General features: G+C 45.3%; 1 protein-coding gene across 1 annotated transcript in view; it reads left to right on the top strand.

Annotated features, from left to right (window-relative positions):
- Nucleotides 1-15401, top strand: part of LOC122541884 (zinc finger MIZ domain-containing protein 1-like) — an 86212-nt gene extending 70811 nt beyond the window's left edge. The window contains exon 4 of the mRNA XM_043679047.1: nt 14896-15401. Within this exon, the coding sequence (XP_043534982.1) occupies nt 14896-14915 (20 nt within the window). The 3' untranslated portion in view covers nt 14916-15401. The remainder of the gene's footprint in view (nt 1-14895) is intronic.
- The last annotated feature ends 8605 nt before the right edge of the window (nt 15402-24006 follow it).

The raw sequence follows: 24006 nt of genomic DNA, 5'->3' as shown, positions 1-24006 counted from the left end.
TGGAGGCGGCCCAGGACCTGCATGTCTTTGACAGAGTGGGAGGGGGAGTTGAAGTGTTCAGCCACGGGGCGGTGGGGTTGGTGGGTGTGGATGTCCCGGAGATGTCCTCTGAAACTGTCCGCATGAAGGCATCCTGTCTCCAAGATGTGGAGGAGACCACACCGGGGTGCAACAGATGCAGTAAATGACATTGTGACAAAAACACCTAGGATTCTAAAATGAGTTGACCGAGTCGATGCTGAGAGATTGCTTCCTACTGTGAGAAACTCTAGGACCGGAGGATGTTATTTCAGAAGAAGGGGTCGCACATTTAAGACTGAGATGAGGAGAAGTTTCTTCTCTGTGGAAATCTTTCCCGCAGGGCTATCAAGGCTGGCACATATTCAGTACATTCAAGGCTGAGAGAGATTTGTAATCAGGAAGGGAACCAAGGTTTGGAGAGGGGGGTGGGTGGAAAGACAGGGAAGTGGCGTTGAGGATTATCAACTCAGCCATAATCTCATCGAACATTCGAGGAGCCTTGATGAGATGAATGGTCAACTTGTACTCCCACTGTTATATAGTCTTATGAGGTGGGATTGAGTTGGGGCATATTTTGTTTTGGGGCTGTACCCCAGATTTTCAGAGGAGGCTGAGGAAAGCAGCTCCCCCCTCCCTCACCATGTTTGAAGAATGACATCCCTGAAAAGCGAGACCAAGGATGAGACTCTTAATGGGTCATTAATTGGACTTCATCTGAGGGAAAGGCTGTGCAAGGCTACGCCTTGATTGTCCTGATCTTAGAATTGAACGTAGATCAGGGCGGGTGGAGGCTCATTGGGGAGGTTGTCTGGACATTTCTACAGCCCCTGCACAACCCCATGGGCAAACCTGCCAGCGGGCGAAGCTATGTTTGCATTCTCAGCGTACATGAGTGTAACAGAGCCACAAGTTATTAATAAGGAGCTCGGGGGAAAACCTTTGACACAGAGAGTGGTTAGAGTGTGGAACTTAGTACCCCAAGGTGCAATTAAGGAGAATCGAGTATAGGTACCTGTATTTGGCAGGGGTGGGGGTGGTGGGGAGGGGAAGCTGGATAAATAAGCTGAGGTCATAACAAGTAGAAGGATATGCAGTCAGGGTGATGGGAAATTTGTGAGGCACATGGATACCAATACAAAGCAAAAGGGCTGAACGGTCTGTGCTGTGAATGTGACTTTAAGTCATTGTGGGGGGGAACGCTGAGGAGTTGGACTTGGTTGTTCCTTCCGGTAGTACTGAACATGCAGCTTCCCTGGTTACTGCAGCCTCTCGGTGAGCTTGGCTATTTCAGGACTGGCTCATGGTTGAACCTGTCTCACTCTCTGCTTTTTGGTTCCACCTTGCTTCCCAGCAAAGTGTGGCAAAAACCCAAACTGCAGCTCCAAACATTTAAGGGAACCATTCCCACTAAGCTTTCACCTCAGCCAGCACCTTCCAAACCCACGACCACTTCCATCTCGAAGGACAAAGGCAGCCAATACATGGGAACACTGCACCTCCTGCAGGTTCCCCTCCAAGCCACTCACCATCCTGACTTGGAAATATATCGCTGTGCCTTCAATGTCACTGGATCAAAATCTTGGAATTCCCTCCCTCAGGCATTGTGGGTCAACCTACAGCACGTGGACTGCAGCGCTTCAAGAAGGCAGGTCACCCCCACCTTCTCTGGGGCATGATAAGGGAGTGCTAGTGTTGGACTGGAGTGGACAAGATCACCAGTCACACGATGCCAGCTTATGGTGGGACAGGTTTATTTGAAATCACGAGCTCTTGGAACGCTGCCCATTTTGTCAGGTGAAGAGGTGGGCCAGAAAAGCAGGCCCCACCAGTGACAGCCACATCCCACAAGTGAATAAAGTAAGAGATTATTTTGAAAATTGCCTGACTGGTGCTGCTCTGCAGCGGTGAGCCAGTGAATGGGTTAAATCGGAACTTCATTTCCAAGGAGAAAGAAATATTCACCCGGGGAATCTTTGGATTGTGGGTGAGTGCAGTGCTTCAGCCCTGGTGGAGTGTCTGAACCAGGAAATAGGTCCAGCAAAGAGCCCCAGCCTGTGTCTGGGCCAGTATGTGACAGGAACAAGGTAGGGCATCCTGCTGCTTATGGAATCATGACCTCATGCGGGAGGGATTAGACTGTTTTTATTAAATCTGTGATTATGTGAAGTCTGCTGTAGCCAGTGCGAGTGGTTGTGGCTAAACAAGGGGGCCCCTGCGCAGTCTGTCAGCAAAACCACACATACAATGCATGTTCCTAGTGTTTGACAGCCATCCCCAACAGAGTGTGACAGAGCAAGAGTATTCTGGGGTTGCCCTTTTGTTTATATCGTGCCTCTTGTTGTGTTGTAGTGGTGTTGAAATCCATGTTGTAGGCACACAGGTTTCCCCCCTCCCTCCCCTGAATGATGGTATCTTCCCCTTTGGCTGAAAGCAAACTGCTTCATCATGGCTCTTCTCTCGTTCACAATGGCGTATTCTAGATATTCACGCTTGAACAGGCACAAGGAATTCTTAAAAGGCGGGGTCAGGGGGGAATGTGTGTGAGAGATAGGGGAGGAGATAATGGGCCTTAATTTGCTTTTTTTTTCCAAAAAATAGGCAGCCGTGCAAGAATTTAAAGCAACATTAATACGTGCCCTGAGCTACATCGAAACAGATGCCGAAATGTTATGAACTGTTTAACTCAATGTGGCACAGCATGCCATTCAGTTAGACTCTCCTGACTGCTCCACGATCTTCCCGTCTTAGGCTAGCTTGAACTGACTTAAAAGGAGGAGGGGGATAATATGGGGTGGAGGCAGTGGTGGTTCAACAGTGTCGCAATGTTTAACAGATATTTCGCCCTCCTGTGCTGCTACTCTTGCTTTCCAGGCTGTTGAGTGTCTATACCGCCGTGGTATTCGGGAGAGACGTGCGGGCCCTCGCTGTCAGTAGTAAATGACATGGTGTTGAATTCCGCCACTATGTTGTTGTTGGATGGGCTGCAAAAATCTAACTGCAGGGGAGATAGGAAGGCGCAGCCTGGGAGGGAGAAACTCCAGTGACTGAGGCTGATCTCCCAGCACACAGTGTGTGTCTTTGAACTTCACTGCTTGTGTGTGCGTATGTGTAAAATTTGCAAGCGTGCAAGTAGTGAGATTACTGTAGGAGTGTTTATTTGCAACTTACACTGCCCTTTTGACTCCAGCTCTTGATGGAAATCATAATGGAACTGAGCAGAGAAGGGGAAACGATTAGATTTTATTTTGCTTAATAAACTGTTGGCAAACAGTTTGTACAATTTGGATAATGTATATGAATAGGAGGGGTTTAGAGGGATATGGACCAAGTGCTGGCAAATGGGACTAGATTAATTTAGGATATCTGGTCGGCATGGATATATGGACCAAAGGGTCTGTTTCCAATGCTGTGCATCTCTCTGGCTGTAATTTGGAAAATCTGTCCTCATTTGTATGTTTAAGATATTAATTGTTGCTTGGAAGAGCAGCAGGGAAGAAATTATAGTTAGACGATAAACAAATGATGCCATGTTGCTTCATAGAGGGAGGGAGGGAGGGAGGTGGCGAGCAGGAACAGTTCCACACTGGGAATGGGAGAAGGGTTGGCTGTTGTATGGTGGTCTGAAAGGGTTAACTGACAACACAAGCTAAGCTGATCTGCTGAAAGCAAACCGGATGGTTCCAGCAGAAACCAACATATACCGGTGGCCACGAGTTTAGTTGGTGAGGAAAGCAGTCAGGAGGCCTTCGAGGTGGGAAGAGACGTAATGAAACTGGGTGTTGCCAAAGTCACTGAGGGAGCCAGGTCCCTCCCTCCCTCCCCAGTTCCATATTGTTCAGGGATCACGCTGGGTCACAGCTGGTCTCCTGAACCTGGCTCTCTGGGATTTGGCTGGAAGTCAAATCTATAACTGCTGCGACTATGCCATGATTTTTAATAGGGTTTCTCAGTTGCCAAACTTGCTTGGTCACAGTCGCTTTGTGCTTGCCTTGTAACCAGACAACCAGCACCCATTGCTGGCAGCATTCATACAAGATCTTTCGATTCGCCGTGCGGCTTGCTTCTAGCTGTTAGGTTAGCCTTCTCTGAGACTAGACTCGAACTTACCAGCGAATGATATTAAAATAGGCGTGACTGAGGGTTCTGCTTGCAGAGCATAGTTTGGCTTGGCTAGCATTTTAACCCCTTGGGCTATTTCTGCAATAAAGTCCGGGACCAATTTGATCTGGTTTATTACTCTAGCTTAGTATACTGTCATTTCAGGGTGTTTGATGGAGAGCTCATTTTACAAAAAAATCCTGAAAAGGAACAGTGTTGGAGAATTAAAATGAAATTGGCTTGGAACAATCAGAATTACTGCTGTATTCCACCCTTATCCTGTCAGTGTGCTTTTTTTTCCCCCCTGTGTGTATGTTTAAATTTTGCAACTTGCCACTCGTTAGCTTAGTCATATGTTGCTGAGAGGTTTATAATTCTCAGATTAACCTTTTGCGTTTTCAAACCAAAGTGCTCTGACCCTGTACATTCTTGAGTAGCAGCCCCTCCTTGTTCCACTGATATCTCAGCCCCACCTGCCTCCTTCACACCTCCAGGTTAACTCAGATCCAAACTGAAAGCAATATCTTGACATTTACATAGACCTCTGACCCAGCCAACAATATACATGAGAAAGCAGGGCATTGTGTTTGTAAATTCTCTATTGCCTGAATTTTTATTAAAAAAATGTGCCACATTCTTTAAGGTTCTACCCACTTTGGAAATGATCAGAAATTAAAATGTAACTGTTTAATGCCAACGAATGTTTGTTGCTGGTGCCATATTTTAGTATGAAACGAGGTGGGGATTTTTCAGTGTTTTTGTATTCAATGCCCTTGCGTCTAGTGGTAGGAAGGACCTGTTGAAACATTGGATGTGGCAGGACAAAACACGAGGATTGATTAGATTAGATTCCCTGCAGTGTGGAAACAGGCTGTTCGGCCCAACAAGTCCACACCAACCCTCCGAAGAGTAACACACCAAGATCCATTCCCCCTGACTAATTCTATGGGCAATTTAGTGTGACCAATTCACCTAACCTGCACATCTTTGGATTGTGGGAGGAAACCCACGCAGACACTGGGAGAATGTTCAAACTGCACTCAGTCAGTCGCCCGAGGCTGGTATTGAACCCGGGTCCCTGGCGCTGTGAGGCAGCAGTGCTAACCACTGAGCCAACGTGCTGCCCGCAAATGCTAATTGTGTTTGACCTTTTGAAGGTTATTCTTGGTCTCTTTGGCCGGAGCCCAGAGCCTGGGGCAAATTGGGGAGATGAAATAGTTTTAGTGACATGTGACCCACCCGGTGGATGGTGCTGTACTTTTGGGGTGAAGGGACTTGAGAATGAATCGTATATCACCTCCTGAGCTCCACCCCATAGAACTGTTTCAGGAGGTGAAATTCTGATTTTTGGTCTCCAGGTCAAGTGCAAAACGCCACCCGATCTCATGACATAGAAATATTGAAAATCAGTGCAGGAGTAGGCCTGCAAGCCCTGCACCACCATTCAATATGATCATGGCCGATCGTGCAATCTCACTATCACATTCTCACTTTCTCTCGCTATCCTCCTTGACCCCTTTAGCTGCAAGGGCCATGTCCAGTTCCCTCTTGAATATATCTAATGAACCTAGCTACAAGAGGGAAGATCATTTATCCGTAAAAGCCTGTTTCACCATTTAGCCAGACTCTGGCTGCCCTGTGACCTAAATCCATTGTCCCTCATTTGCCTCCGTAACATCCCAAAGACGTTGCAAGGCAATTGGGAAACCTTTTCCAACCCTAATGTAGCTTTGCTTCCTTTGCTTGCACTTTGATTGAGATTAGAGTCAAGGAATATGCGGATCTGAAGCAAAATGGAGCTAAAGCCACCCATCAGATTGACCATGGACTCACTGAATAGCAGAACAGGCTTGATGCACTCAAGGAGCTACTGCTGCTCCTGTTTCTTCTATTATCAGTCAATTAGCCGATGACACAGGGAGCTCATCCATTGCGTGGCTGAGCCGCACGCAGTTCTGATTCCCACTTGGTGTTGATCTTATCCCTGACTTAGGGATAGAATAGAGTAGAGAAAACAGAGAGCCACAGTAATGGACTGCCAATTCATAATGAGTTGATTCCACGCAACTAACGAAGACTAGTTTCATCCCTATCGAGTTGTTTGGGGCCTCCAGATCTTTATCCAATTCCTAGCTGTTTCACCACATCCCCTCCTGTTTGCATGTGTATATTTTCTTTATTTATTCATGGGATGTGGGTGTCACTGGCTAGGCCAGCATTTACTGCCCATCCCTAATTACACAGAAGTCAGGTAAGAGCCAACCACATTGCTATGGGGCTGGAGTCACATGTAGGCCAGGTAAGGATGGCAGTTTCCTTCCCTCAAGGACATTAGTGGGACATTTGGGTTTTTCCTGGCAATTGAGAATGGGATACATGGTCATGATTAGACTCTTAATTCCAGGTTTTTAAAATTGAATTCAAATTCCTCCATCTGCCATGGTGGGATTTGAACCCAGGTTCCCAGACCATTACCTGGGTCTCTGGATTAACAGTTCAGCGATAGTACCACTATGTCATTGCCTTCCATATGGTTGGATATTAGATTCCATTTGTTATTGAGCTGTCTTAGAAAAGTATAACAAAGAAAAGCCCTCTCAGTCATGGTTCATGCTCAGGATTGAAGCAATGCTGAAATTGTTCTGCTGGCCAACTTTTGTCTATCTACTTTTGCCCAACTCATTCTGCAGTTTCTAAACTGCAGGACTGTGTTGGACCTCGGTCAACTTATGCCAGGTTTGCAAGGCCGTGTTGCCGTGATATGGAAGCTGGAGAAGGCTCTAGTTGGTTGGTTTACCGTCTGTCAACCAGGTTAACGCAGCTCTGAGCTGCAGCTGTCTGACCAAACAGCAGAAGCATCCAAACCTGTTGATCATCTGGAGCGCCTCTTGCCTTTTAAAGGTCTTGTCTGACTGCTGAGAGCGGTGTTGACCGAAAGGAGAGTGGGCAGCTTGTTTTCGGGTCATCGATTACACTTAATCCTATTCAAAGGGATATGGCACACTACATGTACCAAGCATTTCTAAGCAGTACTTTGTAAACTCTGAGTCTGAACCACATATGGCCAGTGAATGCAGAATGGATGCCTACGACTACGTGATGTGCGGGAGTTGGGGGGGGGGGGGGGGGGGGGAGGAATGTTTGAATGTTCTGATGTAATTGCAACTGTGAAATAACAGATATTTTATATAATCACAGATCCTGATTGTCATCTCTCCTTATTTCAAAATCAGAGGTCAGAATTACTAAATGCAGCTTTGAGTTGATTCAGAATTCAGTTGACACTGATCCTTGCATCGATCAGCAATGTACAGGAACAAAATGAAGCCATGAACTCACTCAGTAAGAAAAGGGGAAAACAGCTGGGTCGATCAGCATTTGCAAAAGGGTTTCATGGTTTGGATGTAGTAGATGGAGGTCTCTTGGCATTTGGGTGTAGCCTGCTGTCAGAGTTGAGTGAATGGTTACATTAACTCACCTTCCTCTTTCAGATGCTGACTGACCTGTTTCGCAATTCTTGTGTAAAATACAGCATCGCATTCATATTTTTGCATCACAAAAGGAAGAGACGCAGTGCTGTAGTGACATGTGCACTTAAATGGAGTGCCTTAATTGTGGCCGGGTTAATACTTTCACAAGAGTGGCAAATATTTCCAGTCCAGGTGCCAGTGTTCTCCACTGTCTATTTGCTTTCACCATTGTCTTTCACTGAAGAATGAATGTTCACTTACACAGTGTTTTATCAAATGCTTGAGAAATCACAAAACATTTCATAACCAAATAAGTTACTTTTTAAATATAGTAACTGTTGTTATGCAAGTAAAAGATAGCAATGAATGTACATGTGGGCAGGATCCCAGAAAATTCGACAAACAACCACTTAAATTGTTGGTTTGTTGAGGATACCAGACGGAGCCATTTGCTTCGGAACTTTACACTACAGCACACAGACCCGTTAAACTCCTTCAAATTCACTCCACCGACCATGCAACGTTCTCCGTGCTGCAGAGGAGGTGATCAACACATTGGTCACATTCTCAAGTCTTGGAATGGGACTTAATGTTGCAAACATGTGACTCAAGGGTGAAGGTTGCCACCAACTGAGTGACTTGGATGGTCAGAGAAGGTTTAGACGGGTGGCACAGTGGCTCAGTGGTTAGCACTGCTGCCTCACAGCGTCAGGGACCCAGGTTCGATTCCAGCCTTGGGCGACACTATGGAGTTTGCACATTCTCCCTGTGTCTGTGTGGGGTTTCCTCCGGGTGCTCTGGTTTCCTCCCACAATCACAAAGATGTGCAGGTCAGGGTGAATTGGCCTGGCTAAATTGCCCACAGTGTTCAGGGATGTGTAGGTTAGGTGCATTAGTTAGGGTAAGTGTAGAGGAATAGGGTAGAGGAATGGGTCTGGATTGGTTACTCTTTGGAGGGTCAGTTGGACTGAAGGGCCTATCCCCACTCTGGAGGGATTCTGTACTTCTAGACACTGTTGAGCATGAACCCACTGAGCCTATCTTTATTCAAGACCTGGATCCTCATTTAAGCACTCCTTCCTATCACTGATGAAGAGTCGTCTAGATCCTCCCTCCCCATGGATGCTGCCTGACTCGCAGTGATCTCCAGCGTTTCTTGTTTTCAGTTCAGACTCCAGCATCTGCAATAAATTGCTTCTCCTTCCAATCACTCTGCCCTCTTTCTACTGCCACCATTGACTACTACCAGCAGAAAGCTCATGCTCGTCTCTGGAACTACCTCACTGACCACTGCTACCTTGCCACTTCTTCACACCCACCAGCTCCTTTAAAACTCATTTCCTGGATCATTCTTTAAATTAACCCTCTTAATCTTTGGATTCCTGGCTCTGTGTGCTGTTCCTTACACCGACTTGTGAGCAGCCTGGGGACTTTACATAAAAGGCCAGATGGAAAGCCAATCTTGTCATGGTATAAATTACATGAGCTTATCACATGCACAAAAAAAAACACTCGAGCCGAATGAATGCAGAATGTGCAATTTCAAAGCAGGGAAGGGATCCCCATCCAACATTTGAACATTCCTTCCAGCCCACCCTGCTCCTGGGTGGTCTCACATTTTTCAAATGCATTGTCTTTTGCTCCATTGTGAACGAGGGTTTGCAATGTCACTTGTAACAATTGGTTGACTCAGTAATCTGCCCTTTGAGGCTCAAGTCAGGACCACATCTGATTTTATTTGGTTGCAAGCAGAGAGTTAGAGGTAGCTTCCCTGCCTTTTCTATCTATTTTCTGTGCCCCACCCCATCCTATCTCCCTCATTGTCATTTTTCCACGAACATATAATTGTTTGTGTGAGCTTTAGTTATGCAGAAAAAATATCAATCGCTTGTTACTTTGGAAGTTTATTGCACTCACGCAGAAATAGCCAGCCCAACATATGACATGGAAGCCAAGAGTGAGCAATGTTTATAAAAAGGAAACAAGTTTTACCAGTGATGATCCTGTATATTAATGCAGTGCTTTATGGATGCACATATAATCAGGCTGAATCAGTTCAGAAAAAGGTCTCTCATATGGATTTGCTAGTTGTTTGCATAAATCTAACGTGTATTTCATGCCAGCATTTTCAGTAAACAACAGGAAGGTTAACAACAAGTTATAGATTTGTTTCTGTTGAGGATGAATTGTTTCTCAGGGCATTAGTGGGAGCTTCCTTTTGATCGTTGAATCAAAGAATTCTGGTAGAATCCCTTTTTTAAATTCCTTCACCCAATAAGGGGGCATCTCTGGCTAGGTCAGCATTTGTTGCCCATCTTTAATTGCGCCAGAGGGCAGTTGAGAGTTGACCACATTGCTGTGGGTCTGGAGTCACATGTAGGCCAGACCAGGTAAGGATGGAAGTTTCCTTTCCTGAAGGGCATGAGTGACCTAGATGGGGTTTTCCGACAATCGACAATGGATTCATGGTCATCATTTGATTCTTAATTCCAGATATTTTTTATTGAATTTAAATTCCATTGTTTGTTGTGGCAGGATTTGAACCCAGGTCCACAGAATATTACCTGGATTAACAGTCCAGCGATAATACCGCTAGGCCCCTTGAAATCTGCCGAATGGCATCTCCAATAAAGATCAGTTTGGATCACTGGTCATACTGCCTGTGAGGCAGGGACTTGTTGACATGTCAGTTCAGTGCTGAGGGAGTGCTCCATTGTCCAGAAGGGCTGCTCTTCAATTAGCATATTAAACATAAGCCCCGTCAGTTCTTTAGATAACTGATTTTCTTTTGCACTGTAATTTTACTACAATTTCTGACCAGTGGTTAACTTCAAAAGCAACTGGTAAACTGTGAAGTGCATGGGGATGTGAATGGCACCACCCAAATGAAAATTCTTGCAGTAAAATCTCAAACCCACACCGCATGAGATTCAAGGCGTGTGCACCCCAAGCCATAAGTACTTTGCAAATAATTACCAATTGAGCCAAGCTGACACCTGAAACCTATCATCTTTCTTAACTCTGCAAAGTTAGAGAAGGTAAATTCCATGCTTGCAAGAATTGTAACTTTTATTCCTCGACCTCCTTTATCTAACCCGCTTTTTTGAATTCTAGTCACTGTTGTGTAGACATGAAAGTTTCTTGTCTGCTGTCTGTCAAGGTATAAACTGAAAAGTAATATTCTGTTCTTAATCCCATTCCATTGGATTCTGTTCCTAATCCCACACCTATAATTAAGCATGAATTGACACCGTACTGTCTGCTTCACCCAGAAGGCTAACATGGAGTGTGGAAATATTTGATTTGTATTGTTGACCTGCTGTTTCCAAGATTTTGTCTCAGTGCGGCGGTTAAAATGTATCTGACTCGGCAGTGTCAGTGCTGTGGATGAGTGGAGATCCACATTCAGTGAGATCGTGTTATAATCTTGACCTTTGTATCAGATTTTCCTATTGGCCCCAATCTTGGAATCATCCCTTTTCCTTCATCTAAGTTGCTTCTTTTAGAAGGCTTGAGAATTCTTGTTCAACATAGAGTCATAGAATGGAAATAGATCCTTCCATCCGACTCGTCCATGCTGAACGAGATATCCGAAATTAATTTAGTCCCATTTTGTCAGCATTTGGCCCATATCCCTCCAATCCCTTCCTATTCATATACCCATCCATATACCTTTTAAATGTTGTAATTGTACCAGCCTCCACCACTTCCTCTGGCAGCTCATTCCATACACGTACCACCCTCTGCGTGAAAACGTTGCCCCTTAGGTCTCTTTTGTATCTTTCCCCTCTCACCCTAAACCTATGCCCTCTAGTTCTGGATTGCCCCACCCAAAGGAAAAGACTTTTGTCTATTTATCCTATCCATGATTTTATAAACCTCTATAAGGTCACCCCTCAGCCTCCGGCGCCCCAGGGAAAACAGCCCTAGTCTGTTCAGCCTCTCCCTAGAGCTCAAACCCTCCAACCCTGGCAACATCCTGGTAAATCTTTTCTGAACCCTTTCAAGTTTCACAACATCCTTCATCTAGCAGGAACCAGAATTGAACATAGTATTCCAAAAGTGGCCTAACCAATCCAAGTATGAAAATATCTAACTCCTGAAATGAAAAGGTGATAAAATTGGAAGTGGGGAGAGGGAACTGGTGAATAAGTTCATGGAGGCTGGCCTGAGTGAGGTTTAAACTGAAGTCCAGATTTCTTTGACAAGGTAAGAATCATTCTCTGCATCGTTGTAAAAGAGAAAGTTACTGTTGTCCGAGAGGACTGCCATCTCCCTTTCATTTGAGTCAGCTGACTGGTGGGTGAGTTTAACCTGAAGGTCACCTCAGGCCAGGGGCAAGGTTGAGTAGACAGGATTTTCATGGTGACTGTGGCTGGAATGGGGTAGTTGAACTTGTGCTTTGTTAGTGTAACTCAGCATCGCAAACCAGCTGTCCAGCCAGCTGAGCTAACCAAACCCTGCCCCGTTGTGTTGTACATGGCAAGACGAAGGGAGGAAGAGAAAAAAAAACAAGAGAGCCAGTCAACCTGAGTGTAATACCGAGCCATACAATGCAGAACATCGAAGCATTGGAATGCTACAAAATTAAAATAATTAATGGCCCCAGGGCACTGTGGCTCAACTCATGTGACGTTGAGGCAGGTAGGTGTGATTCTGGAACATTCTGTACTCTTGACTGATGAGGGTTCTAACAGGTCAGAAGACATAAGTCATGATATAAAATGGAAGCCAAGTGGCAGCAGGAACACGCAATAAATATGAGCATAGCCCCCCACCAAGCCTTGATTAATTAGGGACACAGTCCTAACAGTACAATCAGAGTTGGGTTTTAATTATCTCCTCCAACAGCATGAGACCAAATTTTGCTGGACAATCAATCTCCGATTGTAAACAGTCCAGTTTAGAAGGGTAGGGTTGCCTCAGTGTGTCTGGTGTTTAAGGTGCAGCTCAATAGGGATGTACTTTGTTGCCTGTGTAAAAGAAAAAGACGCAGGTTGGAAGCACAGGTAAAGGTTTTAACAGATGTGTCGTGTAATTAAATGTTTCCACGCCCCTGCTGTTGTAGTTCTGAGAACACAGCACTGTTTTTGAAACAGCAGTCTGTAGGAAAATGATGTCATGCTCTTTGGCTAAGTATTTAGGAGACAGAGGCCCTGGGGGAATGGATTTATGCAGGCAGGCAAGCGACCCTGAGCCAGATGCCTTATCTTTTAATATACAATATAGACACAATATGTTATCCATCATCAGTGCAAAGAATAATGAGGTTTAGGTGAACCACCAATTACAGGATGCTAAAGCTATGCGGAGCTCAGTCAGATATGAGACTCCCAGTCAGCTTGAATTGTCTAAATTTTCATGATGATACATATCTACTCTGTCGCCACCTGACCAACTGTCAGAGGTGTCACTGGACTCTGAGAAAATGCTGACAGGCCAACAGTGATCTACTTGTTCGATCTGCTCATGTTATCAACAAAATACTCTTGGAATATATTGAATGCTGTACAGTATTAGAACTTCTAGCCCAACTACCTGATGCCTTCTCAGAGCATAGTTTTGATCCAACTGTGATTGCTCCTGTGGTTGAGTAGCCTGCTAATAGCCCTCAGGTTCACAGACACAGAGACACAGAATGCCCAGTGCTGTCCACAGTGAAAAAATCCTGCCAAATAATCCACTATCTTCTGAAGTGGGATAATGAACAAAAACAGACATATGTTCCCAGGACCTGTGCTCATACACTTACCGAGCTCCCCCGCAAATATATCTTTGCCACTAGCTTCATGTTGAGCAGTCCAATCCTGTTCCCTGTCTTCAGCTTTTCCATCACCACACTTAAGACTCTAATCTCCATCATCTGCAGTCCTCACTTTCTCCTAGTTGATTTTAACCTCACTGCGAAGCCTCTTCCAAGGATGCCCCCCTTGAAGAAGTCCTCCTCCTCTCTCTACAAGGAACTCAGTGAAGCTCCTTGCTGAAGCTCCTCAATGCTGCCTGAATTGCTGTGCTCTTCCAGCACCATTGATCCAGAATCTGGTTTCCAGCATCTGCAGTCATTGTTTTTACCAAGGAACTCAGTGAGTCTGTCTCTTACCACACTCCTCAGGTCATCTCCTCTGCCCTGAAGCTCTTCAGACCTATCCCCAGAACCCGCCCCCCCCCCCCCCCCTTATCTCACTACCCTCTTTACTCAGTCTCATTCCTGATGAACGGCTTTTGCCCAAAATGTCAATTTTCCTGCTCCTCGGCTGCTGCCTGACCTGTAGTGCATTTTCAGCATCACATTCTCGTCCCTAGCCAAAATAGCCCTGTATGTTTAACTTCTTGGGTTATAGTTATTTCCCTCAATTCCAATTTTTAAGAGTCTGATGGCCCATCGAGTTGGCGCCGAACCTCCGAAGAACATCTCATCCAGACCTATCCCTGTAATCCTGGCCTACAGGGTTACCCATGGCTAACACATCCAGCCTGGACACTATGGGACAATGTAGCATGGCCAGTTCACCCTAACCTGCATATCTTTGGCCTGTGGGAAGAAACTCGAGCAAACCCATGCAGACATGAGGAGAATGTGCAAACTCCACACAGGCAATCCACCTGAGGCTGGAATCAAACCCAGGTCCCTGGCACTGTGAGGTAGCAGTGCTGACAACTGAGCTACCGTGCCACCCTATAAAAATGAATTATTTTAGGATGGAAATGAATGAGCACTTGTTTGCTAATCAAATCTACCCAACCTTAGTTTGGCTGGTTTCAGATAAATGAAATGACCGAGGATACTGTGGGATATAGATAATCCATGAATGACACTGATATTAAAGCTCACAAATGAAGAAATCACAGATGAGCTAATGCAGAGCAAATTTACAAATGGATGTTTTGCAAAGGGCTACGTTGCGAGTTGGTTTTAGATTAGATTACTTACAGTGTGGAAACAGGCCCTTCGGCCCAACAAGCCCACACCGACCCGCCGAAGCGCAACCCACCCAGACCCATTCCCCTACATTTACCCCTTCACCTAACACTATGGGCAATTTAGCATGGCCAATTCACCTGACCTGCACAGCTTTGGACTGTGGGAGGAAACCGGAGCACCCGGAGGAAACCCACGCTGACACTGGGAGAATGCGCAAACTCCACACAGTCAGTCGCCTGAGGCGGGAATTGAACTCGGGTCTCTGGCGCTGTGAGGCAGCAGTGCTAACCACTGCACCACCGTGCCACCTGGTGCCGTACACACTTCAGAAATATTTAATAAGTTTGACAGTTTAAGTTTTTTTTTGTTTTGTTTGAATGTCAGTGGCAACACGCATGCTTTGACACAACAGGAGTAGAAGCCTCACAAGTTCTGAACAAATCGGATGACTTTGGATGACTGTGAAACTGTTACACCTACTCCCTGCAATCAGCAAGTTCTGCATTCTACCACACTTTTGACAGAGCGATCCCTCCTGAAGTGGATACCTGCAGCAAAGCTGTCAAAATGATGACTGAACATTTCGTATAAAGGAAGGATTTTGGGAAAATGTTTCAAAGCTGACGAGAGAAATCCCGGAAGTGGGAATTGAAAGTGGCGTCGACTGATGTTGTGTTGAAAGGATTGAGAAAGTAAAAAAAAACGGCAAAAGATGATTATTAACAAAAAAGGGAGAAAATAAGTGCAAAAGCAAATTATATCAAAAGTAGAGACATGGCTAAACCCAAGCCCCTTATAAAATGAGGCTGTAGTTATAATAACAGGGATTGGAGTCATAGAGATATCCAGCACAGAAACAGACTCTTCAGTCCAACTCATATATGTTAGATTAGATCATATTCCCTACAGTGTGAAAACAGGCCCTTCAGCCCAACAAGTCCACACCGACCCTCTGAAGAGTAACCCACCCAGACCCATTTCTCTCTGACTAATGCACCTAACACTATGGGCAGTTTAGCATAGCCAATTCACCTGACCTGCACATCTTTGGACTGTGGGAGGAAACCGGAGCACCCGGAGGAAACCCACGCAGACACGGGGAGAATGTGCAAACTCCACACAGACAGTCGCCAGAGGCTGGAATCGAATCGGGGTCCCTGGCGCTGTGAGGCAGCAGTGCTAACCACTGAGCCAACATGCCGCCCCAGATATCCCAACCTAATCTAGTCCCACTTGATAGAGTTGCATAAGTACTTTCCATCAGGTCTTCATCGTACAAGACACTACTAGCATTCCAAAAATACTAAATACTCAGGGGTAAAAGGATGAGAGGAAATAAACACGATGGGCTGAATCTTATGAAATTTTTGGCTCAACCTGTTTTTTTGGTTATGTGTATTGAAAGGGTGTCCACTGTGAAAACGAGTGGATTTTCTCATTGTATCTTATCAAACTTGTCTCTTTAACAACCAAGCCTGCCCCCATGTCATCCGTTATGTCTGATTACAGGCCTGTCTTACCACATATTGTTCCCAGAACAATGTGCCACCTAGCAGGTATCTCAGAGTTCATTGGCATCTCTTATGCTAATGCCATCTTTAGACGCACCCAGACAAGCGCTGTCAGTGCAGAGTGGCCCTTGCATGGTTCCTGACATTTGCCTGGACACGTCCGATGGGGGACATTGGTGCCCTGCTGTGTGGGTGAGTGGGAAGCAAGAGATCCTGCTGGACCTGATAGTATGGAGACAGCACTTCCTGTTTGCCCAGGAACAGCAGTAGAGGCTACAACACCAGAGCATGCCAGCCTGGTCAGTGCAGTCTCAGCCATCTGGAGGAAGCCCAGAGCTGAAGAAGGATGGTCAATGATCTTCTCCATTCCGCTAGTATAAGTGCCAACATTCCTCTCTCCAATATATCACAATCACTCCATCTCTGCTACTGCACCCATCTCCCATTAAGGAGGGAGGTTCCACTACTTCGGTGATTATCTGCAACACCTTCCCTCTCTCGTCCTCACCCATCACAAGTCCCAAACACCCCTCACCCTGTGTTCCCTTGTTCTGCCTAATCCTTCACAGAAAAACTCCCTCCACCTGCACTAACAGGAACAGTGGGACCACTCACTTTCAGTTCCCTTAATACCTGCCAACCATCTACTCCTCCCCCATTCAGAAAAAGAGAACAGCCCTCCATGAGCAGAAAGAGTCAACCCAAGTGGTGGTGGGCTGTCTGACATTCAGCATCTCACCCCTCATGGAGAACATCTGACCGGGAAGACTCCGAATGGCCGGCTGACTAACAATGCCCAAGTCTCTGGAGGGGTATCGGAGGTTGTTTTTGACTTATTGACACATTGCCAGGAACCCCTGGTCCTGTACCCCTCCATAGCCCTTGACTGAGGCCTGTTGACAACCATGACATGCTTCTTGGCCTTGTGCCTGAGCTGACCAGCAAGGCAAGACAGAATTAATATGAGCCTTGTATCATTGGCTGAGGAGGAGAACTGCAAAACGCAAGGCAATGTAGGGATGCTGTGTGCATCTAGATAGTGCACCCTCATTCTGAGCCTATAATAGTGAGAGTTGTCATTAGGCAAATCGTAGAACTTATTATAAAGGATATAACTAAGAAATACATAATATACTCAGGCAGAGTCAGTGTGGATTAATGAAGGAGAAATCATGCCTGACAAATGTAATAGAATTCTTTGAGAGGATAACAAGCAAGATACATAAAGGGGGACCAGTTGATAAGGTATTTTTGAATTTCCAAAAGATGTTTGACAAGGTTCTAGACATAAGGCCACTTCATAAGATAATAGCACATGGCGTTGGAGAGGGATATAGACAGGTTAAGCGAGTGGGCAAAATCTTGCCAGACAGAACATAATGCGGGAATATGTGAGGTTATGCATTTTGGGAAGAAGAACGCAGGAGCCGGATATTATACAGGAGCTGTTGCCTCCTGTTATATAGAAGACATTATTTAAAGAGAAAAAGGCTGCAGAACAGAGAGATGTGGGGGTTCTCATGCATAAATTGCAAAAAGCGAACTTCGAGTTCAATGGTCAGGAGGGAAAGCAAATGAAATATTATCCTTTATTTAAACAGAATGGAGTAAACAAAAAATTTTCTAACTGTATGAGGCGCTAGTTAGACCAAATATAGAAAATGTGAACTCGTCCTTTATCTGAGGAAGGATACATTGGCATTGGAGGTTGCTTGGAGAAGGCTAACTAGATTGATCCTGGGTATGAGGAGAGGCTAAGATTTGTCCTGTACTCATTGGAGTTCACACGACTAAGAGACAACCTTACCAAAACACACAAGATCTTAGAAGACTTGACAGGGTAGATACAGAGAGGTTGTTACCTGTCAGAGACCTGAGGACCAGAGGTCACAATCTCCAGGTAAGGGGTTGCCCAGTTAGGACAGAGGTGAGGAAACTCTTCTCTCAAAGCATAGTGAATCTGTGGAATTCTTTACCATGGAGGACTTCTGGACTGTTAAGTATATTCAAGCAATTGGCAGAATTTTAATCGGTAAGGGAAATTGAGGGTTATGGAGAAAAGGCAGGAAAGTCAAGTTGAGGATCATCAGCTCAGACATGATCTCATTGAATGGCAGACTGAACTCAATGGGCTCAGTGGCCTACTCCTGTCCTTATGATGTATGCTAATGAAGAGACAGGTGCATAAGATATCAGTAAAGGTGACAGAAAGGATTTGGGAGGAGATTTAAATTTGGAGAAGATTGCTGAAAGGGGCTTCGAGGATTCTGTTCCCCTAAGGCTTTCCCAGTTCCCACTGTAAACTGACAAACCCATCAGGCAATGACAGAAGTCCAATGATATCTGGGTCAGCACAGTAAAAGCTGGTACTCCCAACTTATTTTTGTCAACAGCAGCAATACCAGGATGATGATATCTTCAACTTTGACAATGTAAACCGAACTGGTGCAATTTGGAAGGGGATAAAAGAACAATAACAATGGGTGAGCATGTGTGGATGCCTTTGAAAACAGGACACAAGTTGCGAAGGCTGTTAAAAAGCAATAGGTATCCCAACTTTACTAACAGAATGTCAGAATGCAAAAACAAATGACAATCAGTGAAGGCTCTGAATTCTGGTGCTCTGTTTGGAGTAAGAGGCAGTTGAGGCCTGTGAAAGGGGCAGTTGAGGGCCTGTGTAAGAGGCAGTTAAGGTCTGTGAAAGGGGCAGTTGAGGGCCTGTGTAAGAGGCAGTTGAGGCCTGTGAAAGGGTGCAGAATGCATTTATCAGAATGGTACCAAGGAATAAGGGGCTTGGGTGGGGAGATTGGACTGTTCCTCTTTACCCAGTGAAATTCAAGAGAAGGAGCAAATTACTACAGATGCTGGAATCTGCACTGAAAACAAAAGTACTGGAATTCACGGTGGGTCAGGCAGAGAGAGAGCTAATGTTTTGAGTCTAGATGACTCTTCATCAAGTTCAAGAGAAGACTAGATTGAAGTATTTGAAAAACAAGAATGGGTTTAGTCATGTAAGTAAGCAGAAACTGTCTTCAGTGGCAGCAGCCAGAGGACAGGGTACTGGGGAAAGAGGAATCAGATCAATGGGTCTGCTCTTATTGCAGGCTGATGTACCATACTATGGTGCAATAAGGGTGAATATGGCATGTCAATGAAAGGCTGTCATGCCAAGAGAAATGACACTGGCCTCCACACATTCACGTGGTTGAGCAGAAACTGGAGAAACCAGGTAACAAAACAAAATCTGAGCCCCAACCAATGCCCCCTTTGCTTTCACGTAATTGATTCCTTAGTCGAGCACGATGTCAAATTTCCTTGAAGTGTCTCTTGCTGTGTAGTGGTAGTGTTCCCTAACTCTGCGCCAGGAGGCTCGAGCTCAAGTTCCAATTGCTCCAGAGGTGTGCAACAAAACCTCTGAACAGGTTCTTTCCTTTCATTAAGTTATTTTTCTTGGTAGGGAGCTGAGAGAGATGTGAAAGTCTGGAAGTTTGAGTGATATGTTCTCTGAGATGGATGTAGCAAAGGGGGAGGTAATTTTGTTTTTTTAAAAAGAGGCTTCTATGTCAATCTGAATTGATCAACAACTGTGACCATCAGAATGGTTTGTGCGATGGGATGAGTAGATATTTAAGTTGGGATTCATTTCTTTTTGAGTTTTGATTCTCTCTGTCCTCCCAATGTTTATTTAACATGCCAAGCTCAATAACCTGCAAGGTGTTAAACCTGAAGAAGGGCTTATGCCCAAAATGTCGATTCTCCTGCTCCTTGGATGCTGCCCGACCTGCTGTGCTTTTCCAGCAACGAATTTTTCAGCTCTGATCTCCAGCATCTGCAGTCCTCACTTTCTCCAAGGAGTTAAACTTGGTTTGTGGGGTGTCAATGTTGGAATGGCCACCTCTTCTGTATCCTTGGTACAGGTTACCTGATATTTACCCCTGTCACAGGGTTCACCTTTTAACTTCATTCAGTGAGAGCAATCTCGACTGCAGGTCAATGAAGTTAAACCCAGTAGCTGAGTCTTCAGTAATGGCTGCCTCTATATATTTTGTGTGTGTGTAGCTTGCTTCTGTGAAGGAAGTGGTGGTTGCCACAGGATGTAATATCAGGAAAGGCTGCCACAATTGAACAGTAGCTTGCAAATTCTCTCCCTTTTTATGTATTTTCTCACAGACAAGCAATTAGCAGTGACAGTGTGTAACAAAAAAAAGACACAAACGCCGTGGCTCTCATTCTTTTCTGCTAATATTCAGTGTTGTTAGAGGGTTTTATTTTAAAGAGGACTATGCAGTTGACAAGGGTTGCTTAACCCCTCCTCCCACCCCCACAATCCAGGCAACAAAAAAAAACTGCTTCCAACTCTGCACATCAGAAAGCCACCAGCATTGCCTAAATGCAGAGCCTTCTCTGTACCCTAATTAGCATGACTAGTTTGATGGATTTAGACAACAGCACTCTGAAGGGGGAAGCCCAGCGTTCAGCTTTCTCCCCCCTTCAATGAGCAGGCTTTTCCTGCTCTCTCCGATGCCGTGGTAATTTACTGCGGGCACTTGTGGCCGTCGGCTGTCGAATTAATTGATCAGCTTTTGTGACTTTGGCTGCGGTCCAGCGGAGTGTCTGTCTGTTGTGTGAAGTGCACCACCCCTGCAAAGAGTTTGAAATGTAAGCTGCCTGGATTTCTCTCTCTCTCTCTCTCTCCCCTTCTGGCAAAGTGCTGTGACTGCTTGTGTGATGTGTATGCATGGGGAGAGAGAAATGGATCAGTAGACAACAGGAGGATCATCAATTTACACCAGTCAGACTAACAGATAAGTGCTTGCTTTTTTGGGGGGAGGTGTTGGGAGGGGAGGGGGATGTGTGATTCAGAAAAGGTGGAGACAGAGAGGGAGAGAAAGAGCCTGTTCTTCATTCTTAGTACCTGAGCATTATCCTTTGAATCAATCCTTTCTCTCAAGTACAAGAACATTTGTGTGCTGATGTGCTGCAATAAATGCCTGTGAAGTTTATTTGACTCCAGCTGAAAAGGTCTTGATAGACTTCATTCTGCCTCCATTGTCTCAGGAGTGTTTGGAAGGAGAGTACAAATAGCCTGTTGGCAACTACAGCCTGGCTCCATTAGTGGGCTCCATCTGTGATTGGTTTTGCCTGGAAACCAGGAGGCTAGGGATGAATAATTGATGTGTATTGTGCGGTAGCTGGACATGCAGAGAGCTGGACGCCCTGAGAGGACTGGAAAATAGCTGCTGGCTGGCTGTTAACTGAGATGAAGGCAGCCCCTGGCTGTCTTTGTTCTGCAGCACTTGAATGCTGGCTAGAAGTGGGCACAGGCAGGCAGACATATGTGGCCTTTTAATGCATTGGAGAAAACGAGACACAGGCAAGGAGCGAGGCAGGCAGCAGTGTGGCCAGCTTTTGGTCTGGTAAGTTGGTTTTGCCTTGGCTACGAGGGGAAGGAGGGTTCTCAAGTCCTTCATAGAAAAAGGATTCTGGGTAAGGTTGTGTGCTAGCTGTGTTGTCAAATGGAACAGGCGGTAGAGGATAAACATCTGACTTTAACTGGGAAGTGGGACACATTTGCATACTGTGGTTGCTCATTTTGCTGCCTGAAGGCATTGATTTGGGGGAGGGGAAGGAGGCCCCGCTAATTTATAAGGCACTTTTCTACGTGCTGAAGAGTCCCACAGGAGTGGTGTTCAACCAGACACTTCTCTGCACACTCCTGCTGATTTAACCTGGGTGCACAATTCCATTGTTAAAAGAAAAAACAAGTTGCTTCCAATCCTTTCACATTAACAAAAGGCAGTAACATAAGGCCCAGGAAAGGGTCTCCACTGCTGTTAAGACCATCCTGGTCAGTTTTCCATCTATTCTGGTGCCCCCTTCAATGCAAGCAGCATCCTCTCCACAGAAGTGTTCCTATAGATGGGTAGTTATTGGGCAAGTTGGGAACTGAGTGTCAAAGACACTGCAAGAGTAAGTTTGGTGCCAAGCAATGGTCTAGCCTATTATTGCTGGACTTGTAATCCAGAGAGCCAGGAATGTTCTGGGGACCCAGATTCGACATATGACAGGTGGTGAAATTTGTATTCAGTAAAAATGACTGGAATTAAGAATCCAATGATGACTGTGAATCTGTTAATGAATGTCGGGGAAAAACCCACCAATGTCTTTTAAGGAAGTAAACTGCCACCTTTGTCTGCTCTGGCTTACACGTGACTCCAAACCCTCAGCAATGTGGTTGACTCTTAAGTGCCTTCTGGGAAATTAAGGATGGGCAGTAAATGCTGGCCCAGCCAGCGGCACCCTCAGCTCATGAATGAGTAAAAACAAAAGAGTGGCTTAATATTGTAGGATGAGTGACCAAAGGACATGGAAAATACAGCCAAATGCTCAGCATCTGAAAAGGACAGTATTGTGGAGCTTTCGTCAGAGGTTGTGAACTGAGCCCTGTTAGTTTGTAGTTCCTTGCTGGGCTGGAGAGGCCTGTTTACATTGTTGGTTTCACCTCAGGCCTAACCAAACCAACGTGGGGAAAGTGTCCTGATACTGGTACAAGGCTGACTTGACTTGATTGATAATGCTTCTGGATCAGTGGTGCTGGAAGAGCACAGCAATTCAGGCAGCATCCGAGGACAGGCAAAATCGACGTTTCGGGCAAAAGCCCTTCATCAGGAACCCCGAAACGTCGATTTTGCCTGTCCTCGGATGCTGCCTGAATTGCTGTGCTCTTCCAGCACCACTGATCCAGAAGAAGGTTTCCAGCATCTGCCGTCATTGTTTTTACCTCGTTGATTGATAATGTTACTGTTCAACCCTCCGAAGAGGTGTAGGTCACGTCCAACGTCCAGAGTTTGACTTTAAATAGTTTTGCCTCTAATGTAGGTTGGAGAGATTGAATGAGTGGAGATGATGCATGTATAGATCCAGCTCAGAGTTTGTCATCTGATAACGTTCATCATGTTTTAGATCGGAACATTTCCATTGGTGCTTCCCTGTGAGTTTCCCTAACCCTAACTCTAAATCTAACCCTATCACATCTTCACATTGAGTATGGGCCATTGGCTCCTGTGAAATGGGCCTCAAACAGGTGGCTGTCCCTCAAAATAAACTTCCTTGAACTCTTACGACAGGTTTTATTTCAGCCAGTTCTATGTTTTAAGTTACAAAGAGTTTATGTGAAGTGCAAAGGATTCCATTCATCATCCATTCCTAGATGTCTTGAGAAGGTGCTGGAGCTCATTGGGTGATTGACTTGCTAGGCTCTTACATAATCATTCAAGAATAGAATGTAGATCAGAGCCGCACATGGGCAAGTGTGGGAATTTTTTGGGAATGATACAGTTAGTTCTGCCCCTAAACGTGCAGTCAACTGCAACTTTTGGACGGGATAAATAATCAAGAGGGAAAGTTTTGTAAAAAGATTAGGAGTCTAAGTTGGTTAGAAAACTCTCTCAAAGATCCAGTGCCAACTGCCTATGTCCTGTGCTATATGATTCTATGAGTCATTACTGATAGGCATTGATTAAGCAATTGACTTTTTCTTGCACACTGTATTCATTTTGCTTCCAAATAACAGCGTACAGGTGGCCAGATTGATTGAGTTCATCTTGACACGTTGGCATGGTGGGAACTGAACTGACCATGTTTGTGTTGTTCGTGTTCAGCGCTATGATAACTGCACTAACACAGCTAGATGTCTGGTGCCTAACAGTTAGGTGGCAGCACCTTAATTTAGAGCTGCCTCTGTCAGACTTGTTGATATTATCTCATGACCGTGTGATTGTTCCAAATAATACTGACCCAGAATGTCCCCATCCATCTGTGCAATAGATGACTGGGCATCCCCTTCACAACAAACTTACTGGAAGACTGGCTACGTGGTACCGAGTGAAATGAAGGAGTGTACACAAAACAGTACAGACGTCCCTAGGATCGAACATGTAGTTTACAAGAATTTCTAGTTTATAATCCATACTCACTCCTAAAA

The sequence above is a fragment of the Chiloscyllium plagiosum genome, chromosome 38, assembly GCF_004010195.1.
Source record: "Chiloscyllium plagiosum isolate BGI_BamShark_2017 chromosome 38, ASM401019v2, whole genome shotgun sequence".
NCBI classification, from domain to species: Eukaryota; Metazoa; Chordata; class Chondrichthyes; order Orectolobiformes; family Hemiscylliidae; genus Chiloscyllium; species Chiloscyllium plagiosum.
This window is presented reverse-complemented; position numbering and strand designations above follow the sequence as displayed.